The sequence below is a fragment of the Ochlerotatus camptorhynchus genome, unplaced genomic scaffold (assembly GCF_037179485.1).
Source record: "Ochlerotatus camptorhynchus isolate MF236.1 unplaced genomic scaffold, CSIRO-AGI_Acam_v1.1 ptg000080l, whole genome shotgun sequence".
Lineage (NCBI taxonomy): Eukaryota > Metazoa > Arthropoda > Insecta > Diptera > Culicidae > Ochlerotatus > Ochlerotatus camptorhynchus.
The window spans coordinates 2,564,602-2,586,518 of NW_027040570.1; the positions used below are offsets into that span (position 1 = coordinate 2,564,602).

The 21,917-nt window shown below is 38.0% G+C and overlaps 1 protein-coding gene across 1 annotated transcript; it reads left to right on the top strand.

Annotated features, from left to right (window-relative positions):
• The first annotated feature begins 9,596 nt into the window (after positions 1–9,596).
• On the top strand, positions 9,597–21,146 carry LOC135697969 (uncharacterized). The gene is made up of 4 exons (XM_065217851.1): positions 9,597–9,940; positions 19,041–19,343; positions 19,406–19,516; positions 19,631–21,146. The coding sequence occupies exons 1-4, from the start codon at positions 9,791–9,793 to the stop codon at positions 19,670–19,672; spliced, it is 606 nt and encodes a 201-aa protein (XP_065073923.1). The 5' UTR covers positions 9,597–9,790; the 3' UTR covers positions 19,673–21,146.
• The last annotated feature ends 771 nt before the right edge of the window (positions 21,147–21,917 follow it).

The following is a 21,917-nucleotide window of genomic DNA, read 5'->3' on the forward strand; positions in this document are numbered from 1 at the left end:
AGTAGAAATAACTCATCAACAAGTACTTCGCCGTTTTACTCAAAATTTAGTTCTGGCTATGTTACTAAATTTAGAGTAGATCCGGTTGTAATGAAATTGAGTGAGTTTTCACTCAATTTTGAGTAGCCATGAACGAGCGTGCACACACGTTCAAATTGCAACGCGTTCAAGATGCATTTTACCGAAAAGGTGTTGCGGATTTATCATCGGCGTGACATAAATTTATTCGGCGGCGTGAACAATATTACTGCGGCGGCGCGCCGGTTCAATTTCATCGGCGGCGGCGGCGTATGAAAATCGTCGGCGGCGGCGGCGTGGCGTGGCGGCGCACAGGTCTAGTTAGAATATCAATATCATTCGCCTCAATGTCAGTGCGCAAATGACATTGACATCGTAAAGGGACAACTGATTTTCAAAGTCTACCTTAAATGTTTCTTATATACGCCAGCTATTGAGTACCGGTGTTAAGAAAACTCATCAGTAGTATTAAAACAATGCACGTGTATACAAAAAAGTTCATTTATTGAGATAAAAGTGAGATTTTCAACTTTTCCCTAGTGATATTCATATGATAATAATATCAAAGCCGTACCGCTTGATATCATGCCTACTAGGAATATCAGTGTCGGAAGTGAAATTCAGTGCTAGACCAATATCTTACGTCAATTGACATTGTTGACAGCACGCAGCACTGTTTTACACTCGTGCTGAATCGGTCCAAAGTCAATAGGAGGCGGTGTCTGTTTTTCTCATTTACCTTCACACGCACAAACAATATGGCAAAATGTACACCACGGTTGAGCTATGTGATGCATGTGATAAGAAAAAACGCAAGGATATGAGCATCAAAGAAGCTGCTAAACATTACGGAATCCCACGATCGACGACTCGATGCAGACATTGCACTTGATATATTGGAGAAAAAATCAGATCTGGTAGGTGGCGAAAATTAAAAAGTAGGGGCGATAATTGACACCAATCAGTGCCAATATTTCAAAGGGGCGTAATTGCGTTTGTAAACATCTCGTTAGAAGGTGTGATCAGAAGAGCTGGGATAGACACGAGTGGCACGATATTCAGGAAGTTCATCCATCTCCTTGGCTTCGCCGATGATATTGACATTATGGCACGGAACTTTGAGATGATGGCGGAAACCAGAGTCGATGTAATAATAAGGCTGTGAACCATTTGCCGAGTTAAATTGAACTTGTGGTTAAAAGTGACATTTCGAAAGTTATTTCTTATGTTCGAAAATCCCCGTGCTGTCAATGGAACGGTTTTCGAGCCACGGTCGTCAAAATTTAACTTCTTGTCTGTCAGAAGTAACCACGCTCGGATAGCAGGGTTAATCGATAACTTTTCATCTGTCAAATTTTAACCAAAAGTTAAAATAATCCACCAAATGGTTCAGAGCCTAAGAGTCCCGCCAAGAGAAAATGTTGCGAACAAGCAGCACTGTTTGTGATTTATGTTTCGTCAGAGTAAACGGCAACCACATTTTTTGGGTTAGCATCGGATGACTTTCATTTAGAAGTGAAAAATTTCATGTCGATAACGGAGCTTTTGGGAGACAAAAACAATTATAGAACCTGAAAAATGTTCAAACAAGTGCTTGGTATAACTTATAAATACCACAATGCACTAAATAAATCGAAGAAATGTTTTTCATCTAAAATTACTAAAATATTGTCAGTAATGAATGCAATATTTGTACTTCACTGGCTGTGGGAACAATGATGTTTATTTACTTTGCTTGTTTGGTACCCCGCTTGACAGTTCGATTGGTACTTCTGGCTCCACTCTTGGCGGGACTCTTATTATAACATTGACTCTGGCGGAAACGTACATCAGAATATCCGTTTTTGTTTCGCTTCCCATCTTCCTAGTTTTTGTGAAACGAGTATCGAACAATTTTAAATTTAAAACGCTGTGAACAGTGCTGATCGAGAATACGGATTTTCATTGCGGTCGCACACAATTGCTTTTCGGACATGCTCTTCTTTCGCCGGCATTTTCGACTAAGCTCTTCTAGGCTTTGTTCCATTTGGTGAATTTTCACTTAAATTTGGCACTTCGAAAATAAACTATTATGTTCGAAAATCCCCCTGTTGTTGATCGTCGAAGTTTCGAAAAGGTTTTTTGTTAAAATTGATTTCTTGTCCGTCAGAAATAAATCTGGTGGATTGATCATTAATGATTCAAAACTACACAAAAACGGTAACAATATATTCTTCAACCCATCCGAAGGAAGGCGAGATCAGAGCTGTTATCTCGAAAATGATTCAACATGAATCATTAGTGAATCATTCTGTTTCGCTGAGTACTTTGTTGGCAACCAAACTGAATTGACACACACATTGGCAGTGAGCAAGTGTGACGTTCATTTCCTATTTGGTTTCGTTTGCTCGTTGCTTTGCGCGCGTTTTATTCATTGATTGAATATTATAAAGGAAAGAATTTCTTGGGGTACTATGGTAAACAAGCATATTTAAAAAAATCAAAAGATCGATCTACCAAAGATGGACTCTTCGGTACCGATTTAATCAGTGGATCGATTCTAGAGCCTAATATAAGATCGATCCTTCAAGATCGATCTTTCTTTGAAGATCGCTCAATCCTAAATAGCAGGTTTGTTTGAAAATTTTCCATCTGTCAAATTTAAATGAAAATTCCAGGGGGACACTATCCTCCACATATAGATGCACCGTACCTCACATGATTTTGACATTTTTTGATAATCTGACACTTTTGGGCATACGGATAGCGGTAAAACGGACGGAGGTACGACAGAACATAAACAGCTTACTTTTCCACACTTTCATCGCAGTGCTGAATGCTATAAAGAGAAGTCTTTTGCAGTCATCCTAACCCCTATTTCATCACATTGATGTGAGCTACGAGGAAATTCTTTATTGCTGCCCCACACGCTAACATGCAAGTACCTGAAAGTCGGTTATCGGTAATCATGGATTACCAAAAAATAACGTTAAAAATGTCATAATTTATAGGAAAAAAAAATAAAAAAAATTAAGTTAAAACAGGGGGTAAGTCACTCTGCCACCTTGTGTTATTGATGTGATGTGATGACACTCTTCTTGATGGGCCTCCCTTAGCTCAGTCGGTAAAGGCGCAGCTACAAAGCAAGACCATGCTGGAGGTGGCTGGGTTCAATTCCCGGTCCGGTCTAGGAATTTTTCGGGTTGGAAAATTTCTCGACTTCCCTGGGCATAGAAGTATGATTGTACTTGCCACACAATTATACCAATGCAAAAATGGTACAGGCATCGAAAGCTCTCAATTAATAACTGTGGAAGTGCATCTAGAACACTAAGTTGAGAGCACGCTATAAGCTAATATGCGATATGCAATAAGCTTGAAATGCGAAGAAGAAGAAGAAGAAGATGACACTCTTCGACATACTGAAACACATTTCAATTTTTCTATCTTTTCTGGCAGCACTGCCTAGAGCCAAGAATGTTTACATTCATTTGATGCCCTTTTTTTTTGTTTATGTTGATTTTTTTGTCTGTTGATCCAGCAATCTGTACACGGTTAGAAAAAAGTACCCAAAATTAAGTTCTTTTCACTCATCTCGGCACTATAGTGCAGGAACACAAAAGTAGGTAAAGCGGGTCAAAGTAAATTTCATTTACTTGTGTGCAATTCGTATGAAATTTTCTACTGGCTTTTTAACCAAAAGTAAGTTAGTTGTACCCAAAAGTAGGTAAATATGATTATACTCAACGTTGGCTTCCCACACTTTACTACCCCTGTTGGGTGGTTTTGCTCCTCCGTTTTTGACAACATTAGAAGGAGAAAAGGAGACAAACTAGTCAAAAGTAGGTAAAAGTGAACTTTCGGTTGGGTACTTTTTTCTTACCGTGTAGGATTCCACAGAAAACTGGTCGGGACATGGAAGTAACACTCACTCCCGCAATTGGGACATTGAAAAAACAGACAATTTAGCCTCTAGAACAAGCTAGAATATCTACAACTGTGTATGAATAAAGGAGCGGATAATAATTTTCCCCTTCAATTATTGACTGATAGCTGAAGAGAGATATTTCTTTCTTATTTGGTAGTCATTCCATATACACAATACCAAATCAAAGAGATCCGGCAAAGTAGCTGCGGCTTACAAAAAAGTTCGTATTCTTTGCGAAATTTAGATCCAGAGATTGCTTAGAGACATGCTCGGCTGAGTTTTATCAGGGCTTGATTGCGACTGGAATTCTTTTGGTATGGATTCGAGAGGGCTTTACTGGTTTGAGCTAGGAGCTCAAGCATGAAAATTTGACTGCTGAGAGAGTACTTTTTGAGATCGGAATCGGACATATACAGCATACTCTTTTAGATAGGTGATGCGGATGACGATCATGGATGAGAATTTGAATTTATGTAGAGGAATTTACGTATTCTCGGCAATCTAAGCAGCTTCCGCACTTCTATTAGCATTTCCTCAGTGTCACGCACACATATGACGTGTTAGTTTGTTTACATTTATCTGCTGTTAGCTACTCTATCCATTTCAATCGACAGAACTGTCCAAAACGGTTTGAAAACGTTTTTAAGGCGCTCCAAACTTCTCAGGTGAGTGTGACTATTGTCGGCAGTCTCTTTTACTTCGGCAACCTTTCCGTTTAAAATGTGTGTTAACCAGTTGTTCTATTATCGCCAACTCGAAATCAGCCGTATTTTAATGTGCTTATGTTTCATTTGAAGAAACACCTGACATAACATGTTTTATCAGTCGTGAAAATGTAGGGTTAACTACCCTATTTCCGGCCTATTAAGCACAACCCGCACTAAATATTTCTTAATTTAGCGTAGTTTAGCACCAAACGGAATGTTATTATTACTGATGGCTTCCAAATTTATTTACCTTTCTGTACGTTTCGAAAGATTTGATAAAGAGAAACCAATCGTTGAGATATTGTCAAAAGTCTAACACTGCTTCTTGGGGCAAACTCGGCCTACGGATTCTAAACTCGGCCTAACGCATTGAAACGCCAATGAATTCACTTCGGCTTATCGGATGAAGATAAAAATTGATTCGGTCGGAGCGCTTGTTTTGTTTTTGAGAATAATGGGTGCAAACCTTCACACCACGCGTTCTCATTGACTTTGTTCGGTAGCTTATTAACTAAAGTACCGTACCAAACGCATAATTGACTTCTTAACTCTGAAATCATGGATTTATTTGAAGTTTTTTGCTCGATAGGCCCAAAATGGGCGATTAGGCCGAAGTAGTTCTCTACCCTATTAGGATTAAACCTGAAAGACTAAGGAATCGTTTAAATACATTCAGCGAAGTGTTTTAGTGAGAAAATACAGCGAAATTAACGTTTAAATTGTGGTTGCCGAAAACAGTCGATGGCTGCCGAAGCCATAATTTACCCTAAGTTGTTTACGTTGACGTGTGCTTTTTTACTGGGATTCCATGCTTACACTGTGCATTATTAAATTGGTAAATGTTTGGCGACAGCAAAAAACAAAGAATTATGTTTGTAAACAAATGTGGATGTAATGGTTGCCAGTAATAATTAATTTTCGCTCAACGTTTTTACAACTAGGTCGACATGCATAAAAATAATAAACGCAGTTTACACATTTTATGAGTAGGCCCCTTTTTTCACGAAATGTGTGAAATTTTATACATTAATGTGTTTACGCTGGTTTCCGTGTACTAGTTACTTTTGTAGTTGTAATAACTCATAAATGGGTAAAATTTAACTCGTATAATTGGTAGTCCCAGTTTCCATCGAAAATGCTTACTTTGAAGTCATTATTGGGTATTTTTCGGTTACCGTGTAATGTAAACAAAGATTGCATTTTCAGAAAGAACAGACATACGTCCAGTACTCTGCGAAATATTTCGACAGTGAGCATGCATAAGGGCCTATACGAGATGATCGATTCTCTTCATCGATTTTCTCTTTGCATTGCTACAGCTAAGCGAAACAATTTTGTAGAATTTATTCAATGTAGAGTTGTAACAGGTTGCATTGGCTATTAAAAGCAACAGCAAACGCACCGACAAACGTTAAATCTAGCGAGTTATTAACAAAAGAGAAAATCGATGAAGAGAATCGATCATCGCGTATACGCCCTTATGAATGCTCACTGTCGATTTCACTCGTTGCTGAGATTTTCCAGGGGCGGGATGTGTTGTCAAATCAGCCTGCTGAACATCCATCAATGAGATGTAAATATGTAAGACTCAGTGAATTTGTCATCTCTTTCGTTTTCCCGCCGTTTATTCGGTTAAAGGAGTGTGTCGTCAAACTTCCTCATCCCTTTAATCAGCGGGAGAACAAAAGAGACGACAAGTTTACTGGGCCTCACCTGTTTACGCTCATTGATTTTCCATATATTTTTTGTTTTCCTTTGGTTTGTTTTTTCCGTCGATCTTGTTTTCCGTGCTGAGCACTAATGCTACCGACGTGCCAGGAAGGCAGCTCCCACACCTGGACCCTACCTATCGACCCATCAACTCATGAACCGGGGACCAACGGCTTTACTTCCCATCCGAAGGAAGGCGTGATCAGAGATGTTATGCCTCAGAACATCCCGGCGGCGCCAACTGGGATTGAACCCAGGCCTGCTGGGGTGAGAGGTAATCACGCTTACCAATACACCACCGGCGCCGTCAATTTTCCATATGTGAATTTGGTTCCAAACATTAACAAACCGTCGTTGCTTATGGCTTTGTTTGGAAACAGTTTTGCCAGGTAGGCGACGATTGTTCGTATTTGATAGTCATCTACCCCCCCCCCCCCTCTATACTCAAAAAATTCCACACGTCATCATCATGTGTCTCACACTTAATTTTGCGCTTATTGTGAAACACATCCATTTCATGTGTGAATCTTCTGCTATGAATCATGCCTGAACACCATGGATGTGAATTGTGACTCATTTGGTGATATCAATACCTTTCCACATCATAGTTCAATATTCTACAACTTCTACTGGACCGACTCTAAAAATGAATCGACAAATATATAAACAAAACTGCCATAGGCAAGAGCTTTCACATATCTTTTTAATGGGTCTGATTTGGGATTCGATCATGGACTGTTGTGGTGTGCTGCTGCCGGAGTCTTTGTTCGATCTCACTGTGCCACGGTTGTTCTCATACACGCAGGCAAAAGAAGTTAAGAATTCCATAAGAAACACTTATGAATTTTATCCACAAGAAATCAGTATGAATTTCATTGATTTGCCATATGAAAAATAATGTCGACAAAAATAATAAATCGGAGCAAACTGGAACCGAACCATGGACGTTGAGATACGGAGCTCGTGTGTTCACCACTCGTCTTTCAAGGCTTATGAAAATGGAATGGCTAAAGGCGTATAATAGCTACGTTATGTTAGACGAAAATCTTTCATAAGTCACGCTTATGAAATTCATATTTGTCGTTCATAAGTCGAGTCTTATGAAATTCTTAAGTCTATTTGCCTCAGTGTATATGAGGCGGGTTGATAGGATAAAGTCACAAGTCTTGTTTTCGATGTTTACCTTTCTGAGCAAGCAATTCACATCGCATTGAAATGCAAAACACTTTAATCTGTTTTGAACAGTGTTGTGATTCAATGTGCAATACACTTGAATAGATAGTGAAAGATTTTTAACATTTCAAATTTTGAAACACTATAAATTAACGTGTATAACACATTGAACCAAGGTGAAATACACTTAGAGTAAATGTGATTGTGCTTTTAAAAAATCAAGTGTTTAAACACTTCGATCAAACGTGTGGAATTTTTTGAGTGCAGGATATTTCAGGAGATGTATTTGTTTAGGGGTGTCCAGATTTTGTCGCGAACAAATCTTACATGAGGGCTAACTGGAACCCCTGGTATATTTCGGGAAATCAATTGGGTTCTTTAAGGGTATTGAGGTAAATGCATATTCGTAATCATCAATTTTGGTACACTGGAACTATTTTAAATATCTAGATAGAGCTGGAATCAGGGCGTAACAGCTTTTGTAAACAATGACTTCTCTCGATGATTTCTAGAAAGCCAAGGCTCGCCCACTCAAATCAACATCACCATCGGGTAGGGGAAGACTTCCCCTTCCCGTTGGTTATGTTGGTCGGCGTGGGCGTGCCTTGAGTTTTGAGAAATCATCGAGAGAAGTCATTGTTTACAAAAGCTGTTTCGCCCTAATTCCAGCTCTATCAAGATATGTACTATTACATTTGCAAAAATCACCTTATTAGCGCCCCTCGGTGTCACTTTGTATGGGAGCGAGCTGTCAGTTTGTCAGTTTAGTGTCAAACAGTGAAGTTATTATTTTGCTTTAAATCTTGATTTAAAAATCGAGATGAAAGTGTGTGGCTTCGAAAAAAATATCGCTGTGCTCAGAAAACGAAGTTCTTTCAGATGATATATAAAAACCGATATATTTTTCAAAATTAAAGAACTCAAATCTAACTGCATTGTCTTGGATGTTTTTTTTTCACAATGGCCCTTTACACTAAAGCAAAAGTGGGCTGAATATATTCATGAAAAATACATCCGAGGTCGGTGGGATTTTTCTCTGGTCACGTCTTACTTCGGAAAAGAAGTAAAGCCGTTGGTCCCTGGCCCATGTGTGTTGAATGGGAGCGATATCCTTCGCAGATTTTGAAGCTGCCTCCCTACTCATGGATGTCAATTTATATCAGTCGGTGATTTGCACTAGGTTGCGGAATTAATTAATAACGATATGAACCTGATTTAAATCTAAAAAGTGAACAGTGAACAGGACATTCTGGCACATTCTCTCACTTTGAACCTGTCATTTCTAGCCTATCTGAACTATTCTATAGATGGAAACCATAACATGGGTTCCGCTTCCCCAAACCGGACCCTCCGCAGCCGATATCTGTCTTACCTTAAATACCAAATGGCAATGGTTGGAATGTATCAATATATAATGTATATGTACATTTCCAAAACATACTTGCACACAGAAATTTAATTCAAGTAATTAGAATTTTGCAATTATTACAATATGCGCATATTGGTCATATATGTTTTTGTTCGACAAATGACGTTCAACCCACTCACTTGGCCAGGCTTCATAATCATCCAGTGGGCAGTACGCTCTACACTCCAAGTTCCCTTTCATCCAAATTAACCCCATATTTGATAATTTACCCATTGAGAGTAGATTAATCACAATGAAATATTGTGACTTGAGGTTACTAGAGTATTCAATAATATAGGCCTTATTTAGGATTATGTCTGAAAAATCCAAATTTGGCCACCGCCCACCAACCTGATTAATTGACAATATACATGAAACAAAATCATACTTTTGTTTTCGAAAAATCTATAATGACTTCCTGAAAGCGGACCAAAATACGTCCGTTACCCTAGTAGTAGTCATCCAGTCGGCGAGATCGAGAATGGATAAACGAGCCGAGAGTGGAAAGCCACAGCCTCGCACGCGGTCATATTATAGCCCAGTTAGTAGTCCGGGTGGGGAGGTACAATTAGTAGCTGCGTCACAGAGCGTGAAAACGGGCACCACCCGGGTGAAAACGATCCGGTCACATATTTATATACCTGTGTCTATAAAAAAAACTAGCCACTAATGGGGGACCTTTTTCAGGTGGTTTTAAAGCGATGGATGTTTAGAATCCAGTGAGAATCTTTCCCGCGCATCGGTACGGTTCGGTTTAGCTGCTGCTGCCTCGGTCAAGCACAACGTCGAGATTTTTTTGTTTGTTCAAGTTCAACGTTGATTGGTGGACTACAGTGTTTATTTCGGAAACTATCACGGAAGTCGTGTATGCCAATTGTGATTGCAGATTGCGAATATACGGTAGTGAAACTAAGTGGAATAATGGCACAAACAAGTAGAGTGCTGGAAAATGCTGTTTTTCGGCATAAAGTGTCAGTTTTCCTGCTAATGGCAATCGTCGGAGTGGCAATGGCTTGTGTAAGTAGAGCGGTACGGATAGCACTTGGAAAGTGTGGTACTAATGGAGACGCACGGTAGCTGACCGGTAGGGGCAAAGGATTGTTGTTATTTATGAACTGACAATTAAACAGCAGGGTGGCCACTAGATTTTCATTTTGGAATTTCTGACTTTTCCCCGCTTTTCCTAGCTCAAACCTAAAAAATGTCCTGGTCAGGGGTTGAAACAGTTGACGTTTTTTACTACACTCGCTTCGTTGTCGTGCGCGACAGTCTGTTTGTATTCGAACACTCATGCTCTACCGTCGTCTCTCTCACACAACACGAGCGGTAGAATAACATTCGAGCTAAAAGAAAATTATCAAAATAGCTATCATATGACATGTGTGATTTCGTTGTAATTCCTCAATTTGGTGTAAATCAAACCATTTCTGATCAGAAATAGTATTACTAGGACATCATTGCTTGCTATTTTCAGAATTCACACAAACACACCATCAGCAGCTCTTATTTTGAGAAAAACTAAAATACATACATTCGTGACGGTCTTCGGCGACAGTGTCGTATGACAGAGCCTGTCATACGACATTTTAGTTTGGTACTGTACTATGATAGCTTGTTTTGCAAGTGTCGGAGGCAAAGGCAGTCAATTATCACAGAAAATGTGTCGACTACCGTGACCGCTTACAAGCCTGGTCCTGGTTATTAATAGTCAACAACTTTTATTCGAATATGTATGAACACCCGGAAAATATTGATTTTATGTGTGCAGAGATGTTCTGCTTCTGAAAGTTTCAAATGCTCATGAAAAAATTGCAGCAGTTTAGAAAGACAAAGATTTTTTGAATATTTACCCAAGTAGCCATAGGCACGTTATTTCGTTGCCTTTTGGATAAACACTAGTGGAAATTAATATGAGAACACTTTAAAACCATGGCTCCTCCCAAATCTAAGAATCAGAGGAATTCTTTATCATATGTGTTTGGAAGCCACATTATCAAGATACAATATGAGCCGAAGAAAGAACCAATTGCATCATGTACGTAGGAGAAATAAATGGAAAAGTGATTTTCTTCTTCGGAAATAAATATAAGGACGCCATACAAAAATGCATGGGACATTGGTCATTTTCGAAACATTATTTAGCATGTCAAAAATTATTGTGGCATCAAAATAATCAAAGAGTTAGTTCAGCGATGATCACATAGCAGATATATACATTTAGGATATGATCATCGTTGATCAACCAATGATTTTTGTGATGTTCGAGAACTTCTAGCGATTGGATCTGCTTTATAACTTTTCTGAAATTAAGTTTATTGATTATTTGAACTAACTCTTTGATTATTTTGGTGCCACAATAATTGTTGACATGCTAAATAATGTTTCGGAAATGACCAATTTCCCATACATTTTTATATGGTGTCCTTATATTTATTTCCGAATGAGAAAATCACATTTCTATTTGTTTCTTCTACGTACATGAAGCAATTGATTCTTTCTTAGGCTCATCTTGTATCTTGATGATGTGGCTTTCAAACACACATGATATAGAATTTCTCTGATTCTTAGATTTGGGAGGAGCCATGGTTTTTAAAGTGTCTCTATATTAATTTCCACTACAGTATACAGCTTAACAACAGCTATATCAGTGTTTGTAAGTTCTGATGAGGCCCGTATATAGTCAAAAAGGGCGAAATAACGTGCTTATGGTTACTTGGGTAGTACATAAGTGAAAGTTCTTCAAATTAAATATGCACTCAATAATTCTCACAAGTTCGCTCAAATACCTTTCTTGAAATTACTCTTTGAAAATACACTCCTTTGGACTACTTCCAGGAATTTCTTAAAGTTCGCTTCGGCATTTAGTTGGAACTCTCCCCAGAATCCTGATGAATGTTTGGCGTCTTAGTGGAATATCTTTATAAAGAAAGAGAGATAAGGATTAGCAATTTCCATTAAATTCCTTTACCTTATTTGCTTATCCTTGACAGATACGCGTATTCCGTCTAGAATGTGCAGACTTCCTCAGTGTCTTGTACTAAGTCGAGTCACTGAAGAAGTCTGCACATTGTAGACGAAATACGCGTATCTGTCAAGGATAAGCAAATAAGGTAAAGGAATTAAATGGAAACTGCTAATCCTTCTCGCTCTCTATACTCTCCCCAGATTTTCTTGAACTGTCCTGAGAATTTGATTCTCATGGAATTCATCTTAGTATTCCCTTGAAAATCATTTCAGAATTCCCTTGGAATTCACCTCCAATTTTCCATAAAATATTTCTCTGAATCACATTAAAGATTTCAAAATGTGATTGGAATTTGCGTAGGAATTCATCTCATAATTTCCTCCCATGTTCTCTAAAAATCCTTCACAGAATTATTTTGAATTTATCACTAGAATTTGAAGAAGAATTTCCCTCGTAATTTCAAATTTATCTGTAAAATTTATTAATCCAGATCCTGAATCCAGGAAATTCCTTCAAGTCCCAATCCAACCATGATCTTTGTTTTCAAATCTGGAAACGTGAAAATCTAAAATCTGAAATTTATAAAAAACCGTAGAATTCCTCAAAATTTTATTCATTCTCTTGAAGTTGTCCTTAAAACTCTTCTCCGTATTCTTTAAGTCATTTTGAGAAATCGATTCACTTGGAATTCTTCTCGGAATTTCCATGAAACTCTCTTGCAAATTCCCTTCTTCAGTACAGTGCTGCGTGCTGTCAACAATGTCAATTGACGTAAGATATTGGTCTATCACTGAATTTCACTTCCGACACTGATATTTGTAGGAAGCATGATATCAGGTGGATCGGCTTTGATATTACTAGCCATATGAATATCACTAAGGAAAAGTTTAAATCTTACTTTTTTTCTCAATAAATCAACTTTTTTTGTGTAACCGTTAAATTGTTTTAATATTACTGACGAACTCGATTAGCTGGCGTATATAAGAACATTTGTGGCAGATCTTTGAATATCAGTGGTCGCTTCACGATGTCAATGTCATTTGCGTGCTGACATTGAGGCGAATGATATTGATATTCTAAAAGTTTGAACTGATACTGACATCAGGTGACTAGTGAAATTCAGCATTTTGTAGGTATTGATATTGATATTTTGCAGCACTGCTTCAGTAATCGTTTAAAATTACGAGTTCGCCCAACAATATATTCTGTAGAACTCTGATGGTGTATGTATTAGAATAACATTAAAACAACAACAAAATCAGCATCCCCGAGACCTTCTCCATTCGATAAAGGGGGACTTTTCCCGTCATTTTGTGACTGCAGTCAATTCTCCATATCTCGATATTGATGGGACCATCGATATATGGAGAGATTGAAGGGACCGGAATATCCTTCGACATATAGAAAAAGTGGTCACATATCGAGATATAGAACATCGTGATATATAGTTGATTATAGTACTTGCATTTATAACTATCAATTTTTTTTTTCAATTTCGTATGATAAAGTGCCCGCCTTGAATAATACACTAGTGGAAATGAATATAAGGGCACTTAAAAAGCATAGCTCCTCCCAATTATATGAACCCGAGGAATTCTAAATCATGTATGTTTAGAAGTCACCTTATCATGCTGCAATAAAAGCCTAAGAATGAATCAATTGTATCATGTGCATACATGAAAATGTGATTTTCTCCTTCACAAATAGAGCCAGGGACGCCATACGAAAATGCACGGGAAATTGTTAATTTTTGAATCATGACTTAGCATGTCAAAAATTATTGTGGTATCAAAACAATCAAGTAAATAGTTCAAATGATTATTAAATTTGATTTTTGAAAAGTTTTACGGAGATTTAATCGGTAAAAATTCTCAAAATTCCCATAAATCATTGCACAGTGGTCCAGAATGCAGATTTAGGTGGAATGATATGTTTTGAGCCTGAAATTGAAGCTTTAGACTAAAAGTTTCTTCTACAAAGTTGTTCCTTTCACCCCAGCAGGCCTGGGTTCAATCCCAGTCGGCGCCGCCGGGATGTTCTGAGGCATAACATCTCTGATCACGCCTTCCTTCGGATGGGAAGTAAAGCCGTTGGTCCCCGGTTCATGAGTTGATGGGTCGATAGGTAGGGTCCAGGTGTGGGAGCTGCCTTCCTGGCACGTCGGTAGCATTGGTGCTCAGCACGGAAAACAAGATCGACGGAAAAAACAAACCAAAGGATAAAAAAAAAAAAAAAAAGTTGTTCCTTATATTTAGGCCCTCATTTTTATGACAATGAATTCTAGGGTGGTTCCTATTATCATTAAAATCAACAATCAAACTTTTTTGTTTGAATAAATTAAGCTATACATTCTTGGGCAAAGTTATAGCTGAGTTAATTTCAAGCAACTTTGTTCAAAACAACTTTTTTGTATCTCTTAAGTTGACCGATTTAGAGCTATTTTCTTGAATTGAGTTAGGGTGGCTATATATGAATAAATTCAAATTGATTTTATACGAGTTTATAAAATAATATACCTCCAATTTTTTTAATATTATTGAGAATAACATACGTCCATTCAAATGCCGTCAAAAAAAATTTTTTTTGTTTGCACATTTTTAGTATAAAAACGTCAATAACTCTTGATCGGCGAAAGATATTAGGTCGTATGAATAAAAGCGTTTACTTTACTTTCCCCGTAAGAAAAGCACGGGAAAGTAAAGTAAACTCTTTTTATTCATACGGCATTTGACAAGCTTTCTGCAGCAAAAATTTGCGCCTATCTAAAAGTCATTTGAAGCCTATGATCTAAAAGTCATTTGAAGACACCTTTGCTGAGATATTTGAAATAAGAAAACTAGAGCAAAATAACTGTCTTTTTAGCGCCACCCTAACTCAATTCAAGAAAATAGCTCTTAATCGGACAATTTAAGAGATACAAAAAAGTTGTTTTCAACAAAGTTGCTTGAAATTAGCTCAGCTATAACTTTGCCTGAGAATATATACCTAAATTTATTCAAACAAAAAAGTTAGATTGTTGATTTTAATGATCATAGGAACCACCCTAGAATTCATTGTCATAAAAATGAGGGCCTAACTATAAGGAACAACTTTGTGGAAGAGACTTTTAGTCTAAAGTTTCAATTTCAGACTCAAAACATATCATTCCACCTAAATCTGCATACTGGACCACTGTGCATTGGTTGATCATCGATGACCACCCAGAAGATACATACATTGATGCCAGAATGTTTTAAAGCTTATCGGTATCAAAGGTTTAAAAAAATCGGTATTTATCGGTATTTACTATTTTAATTAATTTTTTATTTTTGGCGTTTTTGAAAGCGCAAATTTTAACTTTTGGACTATGATAGGAAAATTCCGGAAGAAAACTCCGGGGAATGATTGAATTAGCTTCTGGAGGAAGCTGAAAACAAGAGCCAGAGAAAGAAGCTCTCCTGGAGGAAATTTGAGGAAAGTTCTGAGAGAAGTCTGAAAAACATGCGCGAAACTTTCAAGACATAAATAAACTTCTGGCGAAAATTTCACATTCAAAGGAAGGCAGAAAAGTTTCGGAAGCCGGAATTAAATTCCAGAAGTAGCCATTTCCAGGGAAAGCCAGAAGAAGCTCGGAAAAACCTTTCGAAAGAAGTAAAAAAAAACCAACTGGACAAAATTCCAGAACTAGACGAAAGAAATTTCTGGTTAAAACTTCCTAAGGTAGATTAAAAAAAAAAATCTGGAGAAAGTCGGAAGCCAGAGCACTTACGGAACAGTCGAAAGAAACAAGGACATAATTCCGAAAGAAAGAGCTCCTGGGGGATGTTCCAATGATCCAGAAAACCCCGCAATGCCCCTGAAATTTTTGGATCATTCCTGAAATATACTTAGGAATATTCCATATTTCCTCGGGCTGTTTTGAAGTATTCTGATCATCTTTGAAATACTTAGAACTTCCTTGATTATAATGAGACTACCCGAATATCTCTAATCAACTTTGAAGGTTTCTAGACTTTCTTGAAGATTACGAAATTTTTCAAGCACTCTCACAATTTTCTTGAATTTATTGTAACATCAGCATTGAAGTTCTCTGGTCTTCCCGATTTTTCTTATTTTTAAAAGTTATCGACACTGCCATCAATAAGCACGGAACTTCTCATAAAATGTTCTCACAATGTGCTAATTTTCGTGTAACTTCCCTTACGTTTCTTAAATTTGTATGAGCCCTTCGGAACATTGCTAAAGTTTTCGACAATTGCCTGAGTTTCTTGGAACTCCTTTAAAATTTCAGCGATTTCCTTGAAATTTTATTGATCTGATCTGATTGTCCTGATGTTCTCGGAGCTTCCTAATGTTCTCGCAATTCTCCTGAAACTAATGGAACTGTCCTGAAAACCATTAAATTTTCCAGAAGTTCTTTGGCCTTCTGAAGTATCCAAAATATTTATGATGTCTCGTTAAGTTCACTGGAGTCCGCTGGACCGGGTTTTAGAATTTTAACAGAAGTTACTTTCTGTAATTTATCGAAACTTACTCAAAAGTCTGGACTTTTCGAAGGTTCAGAACTTTTTTAAAAGTCCCTGCAGCTAGTGTGGATCTGATTGCGGATCTAGAAGCATCCCTGAAGTTCCGGGAAGAATCATTCGAGCGAAGGCTGAAGAAGCTTTCAAGAGAAGTCGAAATAAGTTTCCGAGGGGAATCGTAAATAGAAAATTCTAGGGGAAAGTTGGAAGACAATCCAGGAAGTTAAATAATGTTTAAAAAGTATTTCCCGATTCCTCCGGAATTACCAAAAAGAGCCATCGACTGTTTATCGATTCATGGGTAGCCAAAAACGGTGGGAAATTGAAACATTAATCGAAAGAGTATCCATAAGACTTTGATTTTGATTGATGATTTTTTTTAGAATTTTAAAAACTCAAAAAATTTTAGATATTCAAAACGATTCAAGTCTTACACAAAAATATTGATTTTGATTATTTAAAAAATAGGTATAAATCGGTATAACACCTCAAAAATCGGTATTCTGCGGAACCTTATCTGTATATCGGTATCTAGTTCGGAAATCGGTATAAATACCGATAAATCGGTATATCTGGCAACGCTGGTACCCATGTCGGTTAAATTCGAATGTTCTATGAGCTCTACTGGTTGGATCTTTCATATATCTTTGCAAAAATCATGTTCAATGATTTTTTTAACTAACTTATTGATTATTTTGGTGCCCCTTAAGGGTCATTTTTTTATATTTCACTTTTAAAAATTGCTTATACTTTGAAGTTTTTCTATGCAAAATATCTAAGCGATCAGACGAGTAGTTACCGAGATATCGATATTTATGTAACAGCGCTCCGAGCGCCGATTCCGCCTACCGGAAAACTTTAAACGCGTTTTTCTCGAAACGGTATTTTCCAAATTGGCGGGAAAGATAACTCAAAAAGTTCTCATCCAAATGACTTGACTTGGCGCATCTTAAAGGAAATATAATTTTACTCTATGTGAACCACTGATATCATGAATTTACAATTAACAATAAATAATTTTCAGGTCTGCCTAAAGTAAAAAAAAAAACAGTGAAAAATCAACTTTTTTTTCAGATATTTTTTTTCTAAATTTTTAAATCGTTTTTTTTTTTTGGTTTTAGAGGTTTACATAGAACAAAAATCTTTTCTGAATAACAATTGATAAAAGTAAGTTTTGTCCATTTTTCAGGTTTCTAGAACGCCCGCCAATTACCAATCCCCACAAGGAGCCTCTCAAATGTAGAGGAAGATGTAAGCAATTTAATGCAAAAAACCCCAAACGTTTGCGTTGTTTCATTTGCTCACAAAAATATTCCGAAAATCGTCGAGTTTTTGACGTGTTACTTGTATTTCCCCCCCCCCCCTTAATAAATTTCGACATGCTTAATTATGATTGGCATTTGACCATTCTCCCGTACATTGATCATTTTCTAATCGTGATTAAGCATGTCAATATTTAATGTGGCACCAAAATACCCATTTAGCTAGTTTCAATAATCATTGAACTTGGTTTTTGAAACGTTTCGTGGAAATCCAATGGGTAGAATTTATGTAACAATTGAATGTAGTCGACATGGATAGCTCGGAATACGCCTAAATGTATGTATCGTTTAGGTAATCATTGAAGATCAACCAATGGTTTTTGTGGATCTATTTTGTAAAATTCTACCGATTTGTAAAACTTCTCCAAAATTAACTGTAATTACTATTTAAATTAACTTATGCCTCAATATGCAATATACAGATGAACACAGAAAAAATCTGAATTTTAACTATCGCGTAAAATCTCTCTCCGTTTAATTTTGAGCTATACTTGGCATAAACATGCATTTAATAATACGTTTTTCAAACGGTGTACTGTATGCTACTTCGGCCTAATAGCCCATTCCCGGCCTAACGAGCACAGAACATCAAATATAACTTTGAATGCGGCGTGAACGCGCCAAACAAACGTTCGGTACGATGCTTCTATTCAATAGCTGCAAGACCAAGTGTTGAAGAATGCAAAATAATATCCCGAAAAAAAAGGCGCACGCGAATTCACTTTTCCTTCCGTTCGATAGGCCAAAGAGAATCCCAATGGCGTTTGAACGGCTAATAGGCCCAAGAAACCCGTAGGCCAAGTTGAGCCGCCAGAAGCAGTTTTGCATTTTCAACAATTCACGAATATTCCGCGACTCCTTATCAGAACTAACGGTACATATCGAAAGATTACTAAATGTTGAAGCCATCTGTAATAATAACATTCCGTTTGGTGCTAAACTACGCTAAATTAAGAAAGACTAAGTGCTGGTGGTGCTTAATAGGCCGGGAATGGGATAGTGAACTCTACATACCTGAAACTTAAAAACAGAGTTACATTAAATTGGCTTGAAAAAGACAAAATTCCCACGGAGAGTCGCGACCCATAGATTAAGAAACGCTGTGCTAAATCTTACTTCCAAAATGACCAATTTCTCATACATTTTTGTATTGCGTCCTTATCTTTGTTTATGAAGGAGATAAGCATTTTTCCATTTATTTGATGATTTACATATAAATTTTATTTGGCCGGCATATTTTCCGATCATTGTTTCAAGAGTTTTATCTCGCGACATGCTATATGACCCCCCTAACGATCCAAATCCCCATCCATTTTCTCCAATTCTAGAACGGCGGCTACCGAATCAAGGTCCGAAAGGTTCAAAACTGCGCCGGCACCGATGCCGTGATCGTAGCGCAGGAAAACTACACCGCCGTGCTGACGAAAAACTGCGAAATCAAGTCCCGCGGGTGCGTGACGTACAAAACCTTCAAATCCGGCATCGCCCGCTACAAGGTCAAGAAGGACGGCGTCCAGGTGCTGCAAGGACGAATGGATCTGTGTGATCAAATCGCCACCGGGAATCGTGATCCGGTAATTGGGCCGATATTGCGAACACTCAATCTTCCCGACAAGTGCCCCGTCGAAGCTGTAAATATGACATATTTTAAATACCAAATGCAATGGGGTTTTAATTCATTGCATTATTCCAGGGAACTTTATGCACCGATCCTTCCCAGGTAGTGAACATCGAACAGTACAAGCAGTTTCTGCCTCTGGCGCGTGGAACGATCGACGTAGAGTCTGAAATTCAACACGACACGGTAAGCTTCCCTTATTTACCATAAATGTCTAACTAATGCAGATATCCAACAATCTCAATGTTAATTGATTGTGCAACTCACGTTCGATTTCTCTCCCCCCCGTTCCCCAAACAGGGCAAAAGTTGCTTCCGACTGCAGATTGATATCACTAAGTGATCGGACGAGTTATGGCGGGGCGAGGATTACATTACGGATTTAATCTACCTACTATCCGGTATTTGCAGCAAATCATTAGCAACGATGTGTGGTTGAGTTATTAGAAATATAATAAATACAAACTGTTACCTCATTGCAAAGATGGCTGATTCTAGGGAATTCACCCTTTTAATACATTCAAATTTATTGCAGCAGGAAAGTTCCATCTCAGTGGTGATGACAAACGAAATGCGAAAGAAGATTCCATGTTGGGTAAATTCAGTGGGTCTCAACAGCCTGTGGAAAAACGTGCTTCCGTTTACATCACGCAACATTTCCAATTTTCAGGGGAATAACCTGATGCTGATTTAGACATTCATGTTTTAGATAGCTATCAAATTATTAACATGCTTGTTCTACCTATTTTGAAATCGACAGTCATAGAAAATTCTAAGACGTGAATCACCTCAACCTCCGTTACAACTGATGGCAAAAGGTTATGCTGGTATGATAACGGAACAATGGTGGGAAAAATAAGTAAGACATTTTCCCGAAGCTCATCGTCTGGGAAATGAACGCGGTGACCCGTCATCGTGTAACTCGACGAAGATTTACTTATGTCGCTACACATCAGTGTGGGGTTGGTTTACCACAAATGTGTACGGATTATTGATGTGCAAACCCGCATATTAGTATCCGATTATCAGCTGCTGTGGTGGAGTACAATGTTGTTAAACGTCTGCTGTCAACAAGTTCAGCTGCTGTTGTGCAATAGTTACGACGAATGATATAACGATGGATGAACTTTGATGACAGCAAGCTCTAGAACAACCAAACATTAACGGACAAAATATCGCGAGTTGCTTCAACCTACTCGGAGTCGCTTGCATTTGGCTGAATGAACACCAATTCAAGCAACTCGGAGTAGCGCACGGATCGGTTGAAAGAACGCCAAAAACGAGTTCGTAATGTTCCTTCATGTCGACCGAGCTGTCAAAACTTCAAATATATCCTTACTGGCAACCATATCCTCGACCATAACAAAATGCTGAAAATGACAGATTCCGGAGTGATTTGAGATTTGGGCGAAATTGAATTTGTAAACAAACATGTCAATCTCCGATTTATCGTGAATAAAAGCGCAATCTCGAAAACTAATAACACTATCACGTAGAAGAATGATTTCTCTATCATTTGGTATAGTTTGTTTACGAGATTGAGCTGTAATTAGATTCAGCCATTCAGCCATCACATCTTCTCCGTTACGGGGAAAGCAAGGACATTGTTGGTGTACCATATACTTAACGAGAGGCCAGCGACTCACCGACGCCCCCATATATGCTACGGAGTTGGGTCAAGATTCGCTTAAGCAGGCGATGCGACCTTAGGAATTGTTTTATTTTGGAGGAGCTTGGGAGTAAACCCACGATCTTCTACTCAGTAAACCAAAGCTGCAGTCGCCAAGCTAGCCGAGCTCCTCTATTTAAACCCTGAGACATAATTTGGTAAAGTTGTTATGAATACTAATAGAATTATAATGCAAACAAATGAAATAAAAAGGAAGGATCTCACCCGAATGATCTGTAATCAGCTCGCCTCTTCGTGATTCTTGAGATCAATTGTTCTCGCAAATGGAGCTCCATCTCCTTGATCCTGATAATAACAAAATCAGTTTCCCCTTGCTCTGGCCTCGGGTAGAAATGCATCGCAATAAACGCACCGCCATTGCAGCATTGTCGATGAACCTCCAGATGTTGTATCACGATCCCTATTCCGATCAGCTCTAACTGTTTCACTCTCAGATTCAAACTTCCAATACGCAAAAACACATGTTCGCAAGAAACTTCACAATTTTTTAAACACGGGAGCAAAATTCAAACACGTCACTTCTTCAGCGCGACCTACTTCGATCTCCCAGATCAGTCAAAACTGAACCTACCCAAAAATGGGTAAACTATGTTTTGAGTTACACGTTGACAAATAGACAACATCGACATGAATCCGATCGACTTTGTTCATTTGTCAACTTGTCACTCCCAACATAGTTTACCCATTTTTGGGTAGGTTCAGTTTTGACCAATTTCGGTGGATTCCACTCAAATTTGGGTAGTTTTGAAATAGCGTGAAATTTCGTCCAGGAAGAATATATAAAACAAAAAACATTATGAAATGATAACTAAGTATTATTGATACCCAAGTCGGTTCCAAGTACATCCATTAACGTACCAGAGCTGAGCCAAAAAGTTGAGCACGTTTCTTCCGTACC

What these genes read in the sequence shown, in the direction of transcription:
- LOC135697969 (XM_065217851.1), top strand. Translation starts at nt 9,791, where the DNA reads ATGCCAATTGTGATTGCAGATTGCGAATATACGGTAGTGAAACTAAGT. An exon ending in TCGGAGTGGCAATGGCTTGT is followed by an intron (nt 9,941 to 19,040) that starts GTAAGTAGAGCG and finishes CTCCAATTCTAG; the next exon opens with AACGGCGGCTACCGAATCAA. An exon ending in CTGAAATTCAACACGACACG is followed by an intron (nt 19,517 to 19,630) that starts GTAAGCTTCCCT and finishes TTCCCCAAACAG; the next exon opens with GGCAAAAGTTGCTTCCGACT.